The 17357-nt window shown below is 37.6% G+C and overlaps 1 protein-coding gene across 1 annotated transcript in view; it reads left to right on the top strand.

Annotated features, from left to right (window-relative positions):
- Positions 1-17357, top strand: part of ATP8B4 (ATPase phospholipid transporting 8B4 (putative)) — a 107220-nt gene that overhangs the window by 27805 nt on the left and 62058 nt on the right. Inside the window, exons 7-8 of the mRNA XM_087429075.1 lie at positions 1262-1427; positions 9177-9365. Of these exons, the coding sequence (XP_087285201.1) occupies positions 1262-1427; positions 9177-9365 (355 nt within the window). The remainder of the gene's footprint in view (positions 1-1261; positions 1428-9176; positions 9366-17357) is intronic.

Genomic DNA, 17357 nt, shown 5'->3' with positions numbered 1-17357 from the left:
GTACTTTTAATAAAAGAATATATTTTTGTTATTTCTACTTTCTGGAATTTACTAAGGGTTTCTTTGTGGCTTAATATGATCAATTGTTGTCAATGTTCCAGAGTCCTTAAAAAGAAAGCATATATAGATTCTGTTTTCAAGGTATAAAATTAGCTAGAGGTCATCTAGCTTACTAATTATATTATTTAGGTCTTCTGTTTCATTATTTATCTGTTTGGATTAAAGAGGTTAATTAAAGTGTTCTGATAATCTCTCTCTCTCTCTCTAGCTCCTGTATAGCCTGAAATCTTTGTTGGATGAGAGAGAGTATTGATGCTTCTTTGGGGTGCATTGGTTCCATAGTGGTTACATTTTTATTATGAACTCCAGAACTTTTTCATCTTGCATGATTGAAACTCCGTACTCATTAAACAGCAATTCCTCTTTTCCCTACTCTTCCAGCCCCTTGAAACCACCGTTGTATTTTCTGTTTCTATGAGTTTTATGACTTTAGATAGCTCATATAATTGGAATCATGCAGTATTTGTTCTTTCGTGACTGGCTTATTTTACTTAATGTAGTGCCCTTGAGGTTCATTCACGTTGTAGCATAAAGACAGGATTTCCTTCTTTTTTTATTGTTTACTAATATTCCACTATATGTATATACCACATATTCTTTATTCATTCGTCTGTTGATGGATATTTACATTGTTTCTACCTCTTGGATATTGTGAATAATGCTGCACATGTGAGTGCAAACATCTCTTCAAAATCCTGATTTTAATTCTGTCATTATATTATGCAATATCTCCAATGAGATCTGAGAAAGTACTCTGTAATGAAACACATTAATATTTTTGCATCAGAGACTATTAATTCTTACTAAGTAGAATAAAAGAAGTCTATAATTAGTCACATATCATTCCAGGTCAGATTTTGCTGCCAAAATGAATTCAAGTCGGGTCATGTGTTGCCATCGAATAGGTTTTGGAAAAAACTTGCAGTTTTCGGGGCTTCTTTGTATTTTGGAGTTCCAAAAAGCATTTGACGATCTGTACAGGATATTTTTCTTCCCCCTATGCTTTTGGGTTCACTGCTTTGGTGCGTGGCTCTGAAATGAGAAGATAATTTAACAGTAATGAGGAAACAGAAAGCCATTTTAGTGCCAGATATTTGAGGAACATCATACGAGCACTAAAAATACGTAGAGGAAATGTTTTTGAATTTTAAAAGATTCTTGTTGGAATGAGGTCTGTAGTTCTTTTGTTGTTCTCCTACAGAAAAAAGAGCCTGTGGATTTCTCAGTCAACCCCCAAGCAGATAGAACATTTGAGTTCTTTGACCACCGTCTGATGGAATCCATTAAACTGGGTGATCCCAAAGTGCATGAATTCCTTAGGTTACTTGCGCTCTGCCACACCGTAATGTCGGAGGAAAATAGTGCAGGTAAGTGGAAAGCCTGTCTGAGTGGTGAGCCTTGTTTTTTAAATCAGAACTGATATTTTTATTAAAAATGTTTGGAAGATTTTTCTAATTAAAAGTACAGCATTGAATAAGAGGTCTACCTCTTACTAGCTTTTCTTTGTATTTATTTATATCCTAAATGTTTTCCAAAAAATATGGAGAAACTTAAAGGGAAAGAAAAAGACAAAGACAAAGAAGTAGGAGCAATGGAAAGATGAGGGCCCAAATATGCCAGTTAAAGGGCATGAAATACTTCTTACGATTGAGCACTCTGTTTGACTGTGAGCTTCCTAGTAGCCAGGACAAATAGGGAAATACAGTTGAGTCACTAATCTCTTGTTAGTAACGTGCACATCTAATAGATGCAGATGCCCATCAGGCATATATGCTTAGAATGAATTTTCCCAGTAATGGGGATAGATTTACACTGATAGTAGAATATTATTATTTAGTCACTATTATGAACAAGTTCTCACGCTAGTAAGATGGTTGTTTAGAGCTCAGGTTTTGTAGAATAGAACAAAATCAGCTGGGCCGCTTGAACATTAAAGTGATGAGGCAGGTAGCTAATGGTATGGTGAATTGGCTTCTTGCTCCAATCGAGCGCAGTCTATTCCCTTTACAAGTTTTCTTTCTTTCTGTTACCCACTATTGAGTACAAATTACCACCCAAGTAATTTCAACTCAGAAGTGAAATTTATTCCATGTAGACTATAGACTGTGTATGTGTGTGTGATATATGTGTGTGTATATATATATATGTGCATACATACACTTGTGTATATGTTTTCTCTCTGTCTCTATATATATTTATTTTCTTTTTTTTCCTCATTGGGACTACATTCAAATCATAGTTTTGTCTTTGATAATGCTAGACTAACCCATTCCTCTGGTTTTAATTGCTGTGAGGATTCATAATTATATTTATGATTTAAACTGGTCTTTATAATACTAATTCCAATAATAATTTATTATATTTTCATTTGAGGATATCACAATGCCTTTAAGTGAGTTTCTTTTATCTCTGCCTTTGAGTTTATTTCATTTCCAAAATTCTTTTCTTTTAATAGCAATCTGTTTTTATTTTAATGTTATGATATTTTCTTAGATCTCTTTGAGGATATTAATTATAGTTAATTTGAAATTTTCTTTTGTTTCCTCTGTTATGTTTCATTTTATGGAATGGTGCTTTCTGAGGTTTGTGTCTAATTTTCATGTTGTTCTTGAGTGCTGGATGATTTGTGGTTGCCTGTTCTTAGTTGTGTTTGAGAATCCCTGCTTGCCTCTTGGTGAATGTAGATGACTATGGTGGCCTGTCTCCCAAGATTGTGGGAGATGCAGAACACATAGCTCGTCTTCTGGGTGTGGGGGTCCCTCCCTCCTCAGATTCATAGGCTACCTGGTGTTAACTATCTTACTTTTTCAGATCTAGTGCTAGGATTCTGTGCCAGAGCCCCCATTTGAGAGAGAGTTGTACTTGAGGCCTGGCCTGGAAGAGAATATCAGAGTCATAGATTTCCTTTCCCTCTTTTTCTTTGTCTTAACCTTGTGGAATCCTGAAGCCACTTCAGGCTCTTCTCAGTTTTGGTCTCCAGCCCCAGCACTCAGATCTTTGTTTCCTTAGGTAGATTATACACTTTATGTGGCAGAGCATTGTCAAGGTTTTATCCTGGGGGCAAATGTCACTGTAGCCTATTTTTCAGAGTCAGCTGGCAGGAGGAGGAGCCCAAATGGTCCCGAGTGCTGAGTGGAATTCTTCAAGTAATTTTACTAATGATGCCCAAGACCACTTCTGCACTTCTCATTTGTTCCCTTTGAGTTTGGAAGATTTTTTTTTTTTGTGAGGAAGATCGGCCCTGAGCTAACATCTGCCACTCCTCCTCTTTTATTTTATTTTATTTTTTTTTTGCTGAGGAAGACTGGCCCTGGGCTAACATCCATGCCCATCTTCCTCTACTTTATATGGGACGCCGCCACAGCATGGCTTGACAAGCAGTACGTTGGTGCGCTCCTGGGATCCAAACCGGCGAACCCCGGGCTGCTGCAGCGGAGCATGCACACTTAACCGCTTGCGCCACCGGGCTGGCCCTGGAGGATCTTTGGTGTTGCCCTTACCTCTGTATTCATTTTCAATCGCAAATGCTTTGAGCTGTGTTTTTCCCTTTTATTTCTTTTTTTTTTCTTTTGTGAGGAAGATTGGCCCTGAGCTAACATCTGCCAAACCTCCTCTTTTTTTTTTTTTTTTTTTTTTGCTGAGGAAGACTGGCCCTGGGCTAACATCCATGCCCATCTTCCTCCACTTTATATGGAACACTGCCACAGCATGGCTTGACAAGCGGTGGGTCAGTGTGTGCCCGGGATTCAAACCGGTGAACCCCAGGCCGCCGCAGCAGAGTGCGCACTTAACCGCTTGCGCCACCGGGCTGGGCCCTCCCTTTTATTTCTTTATTGATCAAATCTATTTTTTATCTTGCAGCCATTTCTCAAATTTCTAGTTTATTGGTGATTTTCATTCTTCTTTTCTGGTATCATTTAAAAATTTTTCATATTATGATGTAATTAGATGAATGAAACAGATCTTAAGTGTATTGTTTGATGATTTTTGACAATTATATATACCCATGAAGCCACCACGCTGATCGAGGCATAAATCTTTTCCATCATTCCAGAAAGATTACTCATGTCCCTTTCCAGTCCATACCCCCAACCCCTGCCCAACCAACCACTGCCCTAATTCCTATCATCGAAGATAAGTTTTGCTCGTTCTTGTACTTCATATAAATGGAATCATACAATATATGTTCTTTTGTGTCTGGCTTTTTTCACACAACGTAATGTTTTTGTCATTCATCCATGTTGTTGTATCAATCAATATTTCATTCTTTTTTTATTGCATTCTCTTTTCATTACTGAGTAATATTCCGTTGTGTGAATATGCTACATTTTTTTTCCATTCCTTTGTTCATGCACATTTGGGTTGTTTCCAGCTTTGAGTTGTTATAAGTAAAGCTTCCATAAACATTTTTATTTCCTTAAAAATAATATTTAACAAATTTGTTTTTGGTAAATACTTGGGAATGGAAATTGCCAGATCACAGTGTAGGTATGTTTAACTTTATAAGAAACTGTCCAACTATTTTCCAGAAATGATTGTATCATTTTACATTCTTACCATCAATGTATAAGAGTTCCAGTACCTTCACATTCTTACCAATATTTAATATTACCACTCTTAAATTTTACCCATTCTAGTGGATATTGGCTAATATTTCTTCTGCCATATAAGGGCATTTTGAAGTGAAGAGAGGTAAATGTTATGTATCCTTTCAGCTATTTCTGTCTCTTGCTTTGAGATATTACATTCTAAGTGAAGGATTACATCACTGAGTAAGAGGAAATTACATTTGCTCTCCATTTAAAGCTTTAATTATAGGATAGATAACTTAAGTCCGTGTATGTTAAAGTACATTAAAAAATATAAACTTTTCTTATATAAATGTTAGTTATGGAAATGGACAGAACCTAAATCTAGAAAACAAAATTATCTAATTGTATAATTTGTAGTTGAGGGTGTTGCTTTTATTTTAAGTGTGTACTGTTTGTTTCATGGAGAAATCACTGAGGGAAGTTGATGTTCTCTTTCCCTTTGTCAGGATGAAATTTCAGAAGTAGGAAAGTGGAAAGTACAAGTGCTTCAATAGGATTTTTTTTTTCTGTTTTAGTGGTTGGCAATTAAAGAGATAAAAAATATAGAAGTTTTTTTTCTTATTGCCTTATTATATCACTCTTTTAAAATTTTTTGAAGCTTGCTCTATGGCCTGGTAGTATTCAATTTCCATAAATGTTTTATGTGTGCTTTTGAAATGAATGTGCGTTCTACAGTTATTGGGTACTGAGTTCTAAATATATCCATTAGATAATGTTTGTTAATTGTATTGTTCAATCTTCTACCTCAGTGGATTATTTTGACTACTTGATTTCTCAGTTAATGAGAGTATGTTAAAATCATCAACTATAATATAGGTACAAGGTCTAGTTCTAGTTGTAGTTCGGTCAGTGTTTGCTTTATGGTCATGTTATTAGTTAGATGCTAGTTTAGACATGTCTTCTTTAAATTAAAACTTCTGTTAGTATATATCGATCCTCTTTATCTCTAGTAATATTTTTGCCTTAAAGTTTATTCTGTCTGATAATAATATAGTTATATATGTTTTCCTTTTGTTAGTATTCACATTGTTTAGCTTTTCTCACTCTTTCCTGCCAATCTATCTTTTTCTTTGTTTTAAATCATCTCTTGTAAATGGCATATTTTTTTTTTTTGTGAGGAGATCAGCCCTGTGCTAACATCTGCCAATCCTCCTCTCTCTTTTTTTGCTGAGGAAGACTGGCCCTGGGCTAACATCCATGCCCATCTTCCTCCACTTTATATGGGACGCCGCCACAGCATGGCCCGACAAGCGGTGCGTTGGTGCGTGCCCGGGATCCGAACCAGCGAACCCCGGGCTGCTGCAGTGGAGCACGCAAACTCAACCGCTTGCGCCACCGGGCCGGCCCCTAAATGGCATATTTTTGACATTTAAAAAGAATATCTAGTTTGACAAAACCAAGGTTAAATGGAACATTTAATCCAGTTACCTTTATTGATTATTGATATATTTAGATTTTAAGTGTTTAATATATAATTATTGATAGATTTATTTCTACTATCTTGTTTTGTATTTTTTATTTGCCCCATCTTTTGTCTCTTAGTCTCTTATTTTTTTGTCTTATGGATTTAGTTTATTTTTACTTCTGATTCTTTGAAAATAATATACACTTACTTGTATTCTTTTAGTGGTTAGCCTAGAAATTTTAGCATAATTAACTTATCAAAGTCTAAGCCTTCTTTTGAACAAAATGAAGACCTAGAATCCTTCAATACTAATCAAACTGTCCTGACTTGTATAGTACTCTTGTCATGTGTTTTCTTTTTTAATCCCGCAAGATGTTATTTTTATTGTTTTTATAGTCAGTGTTTGCTTAGATTTATCCATGTACTTATTAACATGTATGCTCTTTAATGCTTGTACCACGTCTGATCTTTAGGTAGCATATATGCTACCTAAAGCATATTTTTTAGAATTCCCTTTAGGGAGAGCCTACTGAGAGTAAACTCTCAAAAACTTTGTTTGAAAACAATTTTATTTCATCTTTATTCCTGAATGATGTTTTGCTGTGTGTAGAAATTTACAATGACAATTTTCTCTCAGCACATTGTAGATATTGCACTGTATTCTGGCTGCTATGTCTGTTACTGTATGTTATCTGTCAGTCTAATTGTGGCTTGAAGGTAATGAGTCTTTTTTCCCTGGCTACTTTTAAGATTTCTTCATCTTTTATGTTCTTAGTACAGGTGAGAATTATTAAAGAATTTATATTGCTTGGGATTCACTGAGATTCCTGAATCTATAAGACGTCGTCTTTTATCGCTTCTGGACTTTCCTCAGCCATATAGTTCTTCAAGTATTGCCTCTGATTCATTTTCCCTCTCATATTAGATCTTCAATGTCAGATATTTTCACTCTATTCTCTATGTCTTTTAACAATTTTCTCATTTTTCCATTTCTTTGTCTTTTTCGGATATATTCTGGAATTTTCTCTATTTTTTTTCCAGTACACTAATTCTCCATTAGTATCTAATTTGCACTTTTTGATTTTTAATTTCTACAAGGTGTTTAATTCTTTTTCAAATCTCCTTAATTTCATGCCTCTTTTATTTCTTGAAATCCATTAAATATTTGTATGTGCTATTTCTGAGAATTCCAATATCTAAAGTTTTTGCAGATTTTATTCTCTTTGTTCTTTCTGTTGGTTCTAATTGTGTCTTATTTATTGTGGTTTTAATGATTTTTCACTGTGAGATGACCATTTTATTTGGAATTTTATTTCTAGAAATTCCTTGGGTCATGAGATGAAGGCTGATTCCTCCAGAAAAGATTAGCATTTGCCAGTCAGCGCTCTAATGTAGGAACATATTAAACTAAATTTTCAGCTTGATTTTTTTCGAGTCCCAGATATTGTGAATTTAGGATGCAAATATGCATGGGAGTCAGTCTTTGATTATATATTTTTAGCGGAGATTTTTTTTTTCTTTCCGTTTATAGATAGGCACTCTTCCTTACAGGCACTCTTAAAGGGGGCACTGATTTCCAATTTACCCTTATTCTGAGAGAGTAGCCTTTTGGGAACCCATTTTTAAGAAGTGGTCTCCTGTTAGGCTTCTTACCCTGGGCCGTGTCTTCTCTGACCCGAGCCCTGAGAGTCTGGAAACCAAGGATCGAGTTCTCCTGGTTCAGAAAATGACCTCAAGACAAAAGCTGGCTGCAGCGCATCCTTTAGTCCATTTGTATCTATTTCTCTCTGAATAATTCTTGCTTTCTTGCCAGTTCATGAATGCATTGAAAAATACTAAAATATTTTATACAGAATCTGTAGTTGTTAGTAGCAGGGGAGGTTAATCCTGGTATCCAGTTCACCAGGTCACCAGAAGTGGAAGTTATTATATCATTTCCTAGGTAAATCAAGTAATTGCTTTAATTTTTTTCCTTTTTTGAATTTCAAAAATTAATTTATGCCTATTGTATCAAGTGAAACCATATAATACAAAGATTTATAAAGACAAAGCTAATAATTTCTTCCCCGAACGCCTCTAATCTCACCCCTACAAGGGTAACCAATGGTAACGTTTGGTGTGCATCATTTCACTCTTTCCATTTGCTCATATATATATGAATATGTGAAGATATGTAGAAGGTTTGTTTGTTTTTGATGAAAATAAATCATAGTACATACATTAATATGCAAATTGTTTTCTTAATTTATCCTGGACATCACTATAAATCAGTAAATATGGATCTAGCTCTGCCTACTTTTTCTAATTTATTTTTATGTAAAAAGATAATATAATTTTCTATAGAAGGGTTTACTTTATACAGATGGACTGTTTTTTAAACTGTATTTTTATGGATTTTTTTGCTTACTTTATTCTTTTTCTCTCCTCTCCCCTCTTACCCCCACTCCAACACATACACAATATCAGGTACCACGAATTAACATCCTGGTTTCATTCCTTACATTTCAAGGGATTTCTTGTATGTGTTCTCATAAAGTCGTCATTAGTGGCAGACTGAAGTGGAATTTGGAATATTTTCTCCATCACTCTTTGGTTGTGTGATCTTGCCAAAATCACATAACGTCTTCAGGCATAGGTTTCACCAGTATAAAATGGAACTAATAATTTTAATAATCCTCAAGGCTTGCCATGAGGATTTTGTAAGTTAATATACGTTAAGTGTTTTAGTTTGTGAAACTTTCATGGCACACCTCTAGTCACCGAAAATACAAAGATATGGTCTCTGACCTAAGAAACTGTCAGCATAGTGGAGAGGCAGACTCAGGAATGGGTATTTTCCTTAAGATGACCAGGGCTATGATGGTGGTATGCATGGTGTCCTGTGATATCCCACAGGACAGGCACCTGGTCCAGCTGGTTTGTGAGTAGAAAAGGTCTGATTTCTAGAGCTGACATGTGAGTTAGCTGTTATAGAATGAGTTGGAGTTGGTATTGGCATTCTATGAATGTTAGTTATTACTACATTTAATTTTACTTAGTATTAATACATTTGTTTCTTTGCCCTTTTTCTTTAATATACTGTTTTGGTTGTTTAATACATTTGTTTCTTTTCCTTTTAGGACAGCTGGTTTACCAAGTTCAGTCACCTGATGAAGGGGCTCTAGTGACTGCTGCAAGAAATTTTGGGTTCATTTTTAAGTCTCGGACCCCAGAAACGATAACCATAGAAGAATTGGGAACACTAGTTACTTACCAATTGCTTGCCTTTTTGGATTTCAACAATATCAGAAAAAGGATGTCTGTCATAGGTATGGTTGGTAGTTGAGATTATTTTTGGTCTTTTGATAGTACTGTGGTTATATTGATGCTTCTCAGGGATGGTTTCACTCTTGGTTATACACTGAGAGTTGTGATATTTTTGTAACTTTGTGAACTGTCATCCTCAACTCAGCCTCAACACTGTAGTAATAAATATAACTAACATTTAACAAGGGCTTATTGTGTGTCCAATACTGTTCTAAATGCTCTACATGAATTAACTGATTTAATTGTCACAACAACCCTATAAGGTAAGCACTATTATTTTTATGACCATTTTAAAGATAACAAAACTGAGACACAGAGAGGTTGTGTAACTTTCCCAAGGTCACAGAGCTTGAAGTGGAATAGCTAGGATTCAAACCTGGGAACTCTGACTGCAAAGCCCATTCGCTTAATCTCTACACAACGCTGGCTCAGGATGAGTTCCTGCATTACTTGGCACATGCTAGTTGCTGTTGATATTGTTGATTTGTGAACATCATCATCAGCCTTCTCATTATTATCCATTTCCTCTGTTTACCTGCATTGCTAGAGATGATCACCTAATATTGTATTTAACAGCACAACAATTCCTTGCTTTCCTAACTCTGTGCTAACGCTCAGTGCTGCTTCAATGTCCCTCTCATTCTTACTTTGCTCCTTTTTCCAGTCCTTATAACAGATGTTCTAAACCTCTGCCCTTTCCTCAAGTCCTCAGCCCTGTCATGATCTCCTTCACTCTTAGAAGCTAAATTCATCTCCTATTTCTCCAAAAAAAAAATGGAGTCGATGCACATCATTAGACTGACTCTTTTCCCCATCTTCCTTCTTCATCTCCAAGCTATAACTACTCATTCTTTTTCCTGCCTTAGAGAAAAATTGCTCTTGTTCCTTTTCAAAGTTGAAGGTTCTGCCTGGTCCCATTCCTTTTCCTTCCTTCCTTGCTCCCTTCTCCCTTGCTTGCGTCTTTGATTTCTTCTTTATCACTGGCTTCTTTCTTCAGCCCATGGCCCTATTATCATCCGGTTTCCTGAAAGATATTGTCCATGTTCTGACCTCCACTGATTTTGCCACCCCGTTTTCTTTTTTCCATCACGGCTTAATTTCTCAAGGTCAGTTTTTTCTCCTCACCCTTCTTTCTCTTTCAGCCCATTAGGGTTGGTCTTCTGCTTCTACCTCTCAAGGAGGGATGCATTCTCAGAAGTTGCCAGTTGCCTCACAACTGCCCAGTGCAATGGCCTTCCTTATCTATCTATCATCTATCTATTTAACTTAGCGATATTTGAGACTGTTGACCTTCTCTTACCACTCCTCTTTTGGCCTCTATGACTTCACTGGCTCCTTGTTCTCCTCTTGTCCTGTTGTTTTCTTTCTTAAGCTCCTTTGCTGACCACTCTCCATCCTACTGTTCAGTGCTGGTGTCCTTTTCTCTTATCGCTTCTTGTGCTCTTCTTGGATAATGTTGAGCGCTCCCATGGTGGTAGCTATTGTCTGTGTTCTGTGACCTTCCTCTACAGCTCTTCAGCTTCAGTCTCTCTGAGGTCCACACACATTCTCAGCCTTCTCCTGGCTTCTGTGCCGGGTTGTACTATGGTTACCTCATCTATCTCATGGCTATTGTTCTTTGTATAGTCCTTATTAAAATTGTTAATAATTACCTTTTAATGTATGCCTGTCAGTGCACTGAACACTTTACAGTGAATTATTTTATTAAATTCTTGCAATAGTATACTACCCCTATTTAGGAGATGAGGAAATCAAAGCTCAAAGATTTTAAGTGACTTGCTCAAAATTGTCACACAACTTGTTACACAGCTGGTAAGATGCAAAGCAAATATTTGAACCCAGGTTTGTCTTTCTCCAAAGTCTAGTCTCTTAACCCCTATAATAGCTCACTTGCTTTTGACACCTCCATCTCCTTTATTCCCCTGGGCTAGTGATTCTCAAACTTTAGCTCCCATCAGAACTACCAGGAGGGCTTGTTAAAATACAGGTTGCTGGGCCTCAGCCCCAGAGTTTCTGATTCAGTAGGTCTGGGGCAGGGTCTAAAAATTTGCATATCTAACAAGCTCCCAGATGATGCTTATGTTGATGCTGCTGGTCAAGGGACCACACTTTGGGGACCACTTCCCTAGATTAATAGATTCTCAAATACTACTCATTATTTTCCCCAGAGATGTTTGAGGCATTTCTCAAATCTGTCTCCTTCTCTGCTGCTCTCTTTATTCAGACCTCAACATCTCTTATCTTGTCTACAGGATCCTCAGAGGTCACCCTGTTTCTAAGTCTTTCCTCCTCAAGGCAACAGAGTAATCTTTCTTAAAATAGCCTAAAAAATCCTTTTTGTTGTAAAAACCTTCTGTACTCTTCTCTTAATTCCAGTACCACCGACTTAGTTAAGGCTCTTGTCAACTGCTTGCTTATATTATTGTAATATCTTCAAAACTGTTCCCCCTTAAAATAATCCTCTATGCTGACACCGGGGTATTCTTTCTAAAACACTGGCCTGATTTTGCTATCACCTATTTAAAAAACAGAGTTTTTTTTCTCAGCAGGTAAAAACCAAACATCATCTGAAGATGTTTATTTTTATGTTTTTGACAACACGCTAGCTTTCTAGAACTTAAAGGATAAAGTCCTGAGCATGACATTCAAGATTATTTGCAATCTGACCTCAATCTTCTTTTCTTCCACTTCCCAAAACTTTGTGCTCACTAGACCTCACCGTTCCCAGCATGCAATGTGCACTTTTACACCCTTTGCATGTACTATTTACTCTATCTAGAACTCTCCTTTTGCCCACTTCTCTTCTTGGAAAACTCCCACTCATCTGGTAATGTTCAATTCAAATATCACCCATTCTCTCAATTCTTTTCCTACTATCCGATAACCACGTTCTCCTTTGTTCCCCAGAGCACCCTGTTCATAACGCTAGTGTGATACCAGTCCTGTGATGCTCATGACTTTCCCAGTTGTTAGAGTGCATGCTACCTGAAGGCAGGTGCTATGCCTTAGTCTTCTTAAACTGCTCAGGGCCAAGCACAGATCTTAGCACATAGTAGGTTTTCTATAAATGTTTGTTAAGTAAAATTTAACCCATTAGTTTGATTATATGAGTATCGTAATCATCGTATTAAATCAATTTCTACTGTGGAAAACGTGTATGTACATAATGGTAGGTTTATGGTCTCTGACTACTGGAGACTAGTCCTAGGAGATTGCTCTCAGCAGGTAAAAACCAAACATCATCTGAGGATGTTTATTTTTATTTTTTTGACAACACACTGTAGGCAGTCATCATCAGCGTTGCTGATGAGCACATGTGCTGCTCTAGCTGTTGGCCTAATGTTGTATCAGCGGGAGCTACCTTCTATTTACAGCTCCAGGGGAGGTATTATTCATGTTGGGTTGGCCCAGAACTGACTTCTCTTTGCTCTGAGGGTGTTGGCAAGAACCTAAGATTGCTACACAGGGAAAATTTTGGCTTTTCCCCAGCATCAGTCACCATTACAGGCTGTGGAGAAATCGCAGCTTAACCACAAACATCAGATGTTTGCCTTAATGGATGCCATATGAAGAAAGGTTAATGTTCCACCACGGAAGGCATGGAAGCTAGTGGGCTTTATTTTGGTTCTGTTTGGTTTTTAATCAGGAGGAATTCGAAAGAGGGATTCCACTAGGGTAGAAAAGTCTCTTTTTGATAACAAGGCAAAAAAACAATGCTAGTCTCATGACTGTCACAGGGCTTGGCCTATGGGGACAACACCCTGATGTGAAGGTTCAGACATTTGCCTCTCCTGCTGCTGCTTCTGCCTCTCCCTTGCCTCCTCCTCCTTTCATTTTTTTTTGGCTATCATTCATTAAATCATAAATATAGTTCAGTATCGGTTGTACTTTCATTCTGGGGCAAGAGCCTGCCACATTCAATGAATTTTGCATAATTATAATTCAACTCAATTAAGCAAATATTTATTAAGTGCCTACCATGTTCCAGGGACTTGAAGCTAAAGGGGAATGTGGAATTGAAAAATGTTCTGTGTGGTTGCATCCAGGAGAAGATGGTGAAGCAGGGTAGGAAATAGGCTGGAAAGGGGCAAATCTTGATGATCCCTGTTTACACCATGTTAAGGAGTCTGAACTTGATCTAAGGGCAGAGGGAAGTTATTGCAGGATTCTAAGCAGTAGTGTGAAGATGACTCTAGCTGGATTACAGAAGAGTTAGGAGGAAAGCAGGACTGGAATGAGTAAAACCATTTAGGTTAATGTGATAAACTAGGCAAGAAAGAAGGTGGCAGAGAGAAACTCATGGCTTTGATTGGATGAATGGGTGGTGGAGAGGGAGGAGCTTTGAGTGATGGCCTGATATCTGATTTGGGAGACTGAGTGGATAGTGAAGCTGGTTATTGAGACTGGGGTCATAGGAGGGGTAGCTAGTTATTGGGGGAAGATAATGTGTCCAGTTTGAGTTTGATGTGCCTGGGTGCATCCAAAAGGAGATATCCAGTTGGTAGTTGGATATACAGCTCAGAAGGGAGTGCTGGAGATGGATTTGGGCAGGAGATATACATTTGAGAGCAATCATCCTGTCAATGGAACCTGAAGCCATAGAAAAAAATGTGACTTCCCATGGAGAGTATGAAGGATGGGAGGAGAAGTAGATCCTGGGTAAATCTCTGAAGAACACCAATATTCAAAGGACAGGCAATGGGGGAAGATTCTATAACCAAAAATCTATGACCTCTGTCCAGACTCTGCCCACATGTTATCTTGACCATTTCAAACTGTTATATTCTTTTAAATTTATTTTAAAAGGCTAACTTCTGAAATGACTGAGATTTTATCAGCCTTGAGATTTCCTAGCAGAAGTGACTAGAAGCCTTGAATGAAAAGAGATATAAAACTTGCTGAGCTAACTAAAATTTTAGTGAGTAAAATTAAGCAGGATTCCATGAAATTGGATTTGCACAAACTCAAGTTTAAAGGGCTAATGCTGGGTTAAGAGAAGGCGTCAGATATGGAAAATCTTCATTGTTTAAAAAAATTATAGAGCTAGAAAGGATCTTTGAAGTTAGATTGTTTAGGGCCGGCCCCGTGGCTTAGCGGTTAAGTGTGCGTGCTCCGCTACTGACGGCCTGGGTTCGGATCCCGGGTGTGCACCGACGCACTGCTTCTCCGGCCATGCTGAGGCCGCGTCCCATATACAGCAACTAGAAGGATGTGCAGCTATGACATACAACTATCTACTGGGGCTTGGGGGAAAAAAGGAGGAGGATTGGCAATAGATGTTAGTTCAGAGCTGGTCTTCATCAGCAAAAAGAGGAAGATTAGCATGGATGTTAGCTCAGGGCTGATCTTCCTCACACACACACACAAAAAAGAAGTTAGATTGTTTAAACATCTCCTTTTCACATGTAGAAACTGAGATGGTAAGGGATTAGCACAAATCAGAATCAGTCTATGATGTCCCTAGACAAGTGGTTCTCAATGTGTGGTCTGGGGAACCCTAAGAAAACTTAAGAGTTTTTCAGAGGATGAGCAAGGAGAAAAATATTTTCGTAATATACTAATGTTATTTGTGTTTTTCATTCTTCTTCTCCTAAGTATACTGTGGAGTTTTACAAAAGCCATATGATGTGTGATATCACAACAGATTGAATGCAGAAGCAGATATGAGAATCCAGCTGTCTTCTATTAAGCCAGACATTAAAGAGACCTGTAATCATGTAAAACAATGCCACTCTCAAACTAAATTTTTTTGCTTTGGAAAATATAGTTATTTTTCATAGATATGTTATGTTAATATGTAATATGTTTATTATTATAATTATTGTTATAGTAATATAATTAATTAGTATCATAAGACTTGACATAATAATATTTCTCAGTTTTAACTTCTAATATGGTAAATATTGGTAGATAGAACCCACATAAAAAAGCTCTTTGGAGTCCTCATGAAGTTTTAAGAGTGTGAAGGGGTTCTGGGACCAAAAAGTTTGAGAACTGATGTCCTAACCTGGACTATAAAAAACAGTCATAGAGAAGTCTTACTGGCAAATGTAGGATATCCATACTTTGCCTTTATAGCTCTGGTGATAGAAGGGAGAAAATACGGGGGAAATTATTAAATTAGATTGCTGTAGAAGAGAAGCAAGATAAAGCCTTTCCTAGGACTAAATGTTTTTCTCTTACTTGAACAATTATATAGATTGCATATTTTTCTCTCTCTTTTTCCGCAATCTGGGCAATTAGATCCAGAGTACAAGAAAAACTGCATGAGTTCTGGCAACTAGGAGAGTTGATCAAGGGTCTGAGAAGAGCTGACAAGCCCTAGACAAGTCTCAGTGCAGAAGGTTTCCAGGGTGCATTAGATCTATTCAAGCCAGGGGGAAGCTAGCACAGATTGTGTTGACTAAGGGTAATTCCTTTGAAGAAGATTCCTATGGGGAAGGACCCATAATTTTAGAAAGTTGAAGTGAAAGCTGCCCTGAAAGTACTGGGAAGAAGTGTCACCAGGGGTAGATGGAATATTGATAGAATTATTTCAAGCCACAGAGACTGAATCTGTCAAAATCCTAACAAGAATATGCCAACAAATACAGAAAACAAAACAATTGCCTACAGACTGAAAACACTCAATATATTTCCTAATTCTTAAGAAAGGAGATGCCAAGGAGTGCAGGAAATATAAAACCACTGCTCTAATTTCCCACGCTAGTAAAGTGATGCTCAAGATGCTGCCACAAAGACTTTTACCTCATATGGAACAAGAAATGCCTGATGTCTAAGCGGGATTTTGAAAAGGGAGAGGCACATGAAATCGAATTGCGATTATTCGTTGGCTGCTGGCATGCCCCAAAGAATTTCAGAAGAAGGTTAGTCTATGTTTTATAGACTACAGTAAAGCCGTTGACTGCGTGGAGCCTGAAAAGCTATGGGCTGCTCTGAAAGAAATGGGCACGCTCAACGCTTGATTGTCCTGGTGCGTAACCTGTATTGTGGACAAGAAGCCGCTGTCAGGACAGAATATGGAGAGACAATGGTTTCCTACAGGCAAAGGTGTCAGACAGGGGTGCATTTCATTCCCTTATCTGTTTAATCTGTACACAGAACATATCATATGAGAAACTGGGCTAGACTCAGATGAAGGAGGAGTGAAAATTGGGGAAAGAAACATCAACAATCTAAACTATGCAATGACACCATCTCACTGGCAGAAAGCAGCAGTGACTTGAAAAGACTTCTGATGAAAGTGAAAGAAGAAAGGGTCAAAGCAGGACTCATCTGAACATCAAGAAGACAAAAATCATGACAACAGAAGAACTACACAACTTTAATGTAGACAATGAAAACATTGAATTTGTTAAATATTTTGTTTACCTTGCTTCAGTCATCAATTGAAATGGAGACTGCAGCCAAAAAATCAAGAGAAGACTGAGACTTGGAAGGACAGCAGTGAAAGAATTAGGAAAACTCAAGTGTAAGGAAGTGTCATTAGAGACTAAGGCCAAGATCATCCACACCCTCGTATTCCCAATTACTATGTATGAGCGTGAAAGCTGGGAAGTGAAGAAGGGTGACAGGAAAATAATTGATTCTTTTGAAATATGGTGTTGGAAGAGAGCCTTACAGATACCCTGGACTACTGAGTGGAAAGCATGTAATAATCTTTGACTTGATGAGGCAGTGTTCAGACCATGAAGTCAGTGACCCAGGTTGTTGTCTCAAATTGTAGGCAGTTCCTGGGAAGAAATACATTGCCATGTCATTCATTCATTCATTCATTTATTCATTCAACAAATAATTAAGTGCCTAAGATGTGTCAAGTTGTAAAACCAAGCCTACGAAGGTAGGCCAAGTATTCTGTGGTTTGAAGAAAGATTTGTCTGACAGTAATATTCAGTACAGCCAGGGGAAGGCTCGGGATTGGAGATGAGGGGACCCTAGTCAGGGCTGTCATTCCCAAACCTAGGTGGAGGGCAGGTTAAAAACACAGCCCGACT

The sequence above is a fragment of the Ceratotherium simum genome, chromosome 3 (genome assembly GCF_057802395.1).
Source record: "Ceratotherium simum simum isolate JZ-2026a chromosome 3, ASM5780239v1, whole genome shotgun sequence".
NCBI classification, from domain to species: Eukaryota; Metazoa; Chordata; class Mammalia; order Perissodactyla; family Rhinocerotidae; genus Ceratotherium; species Ceratotherium simum.
Note: the sequence above shows the minus strand (reverse complement) of the source record. Positions and strands in the feature narration are given on the sequence as shown.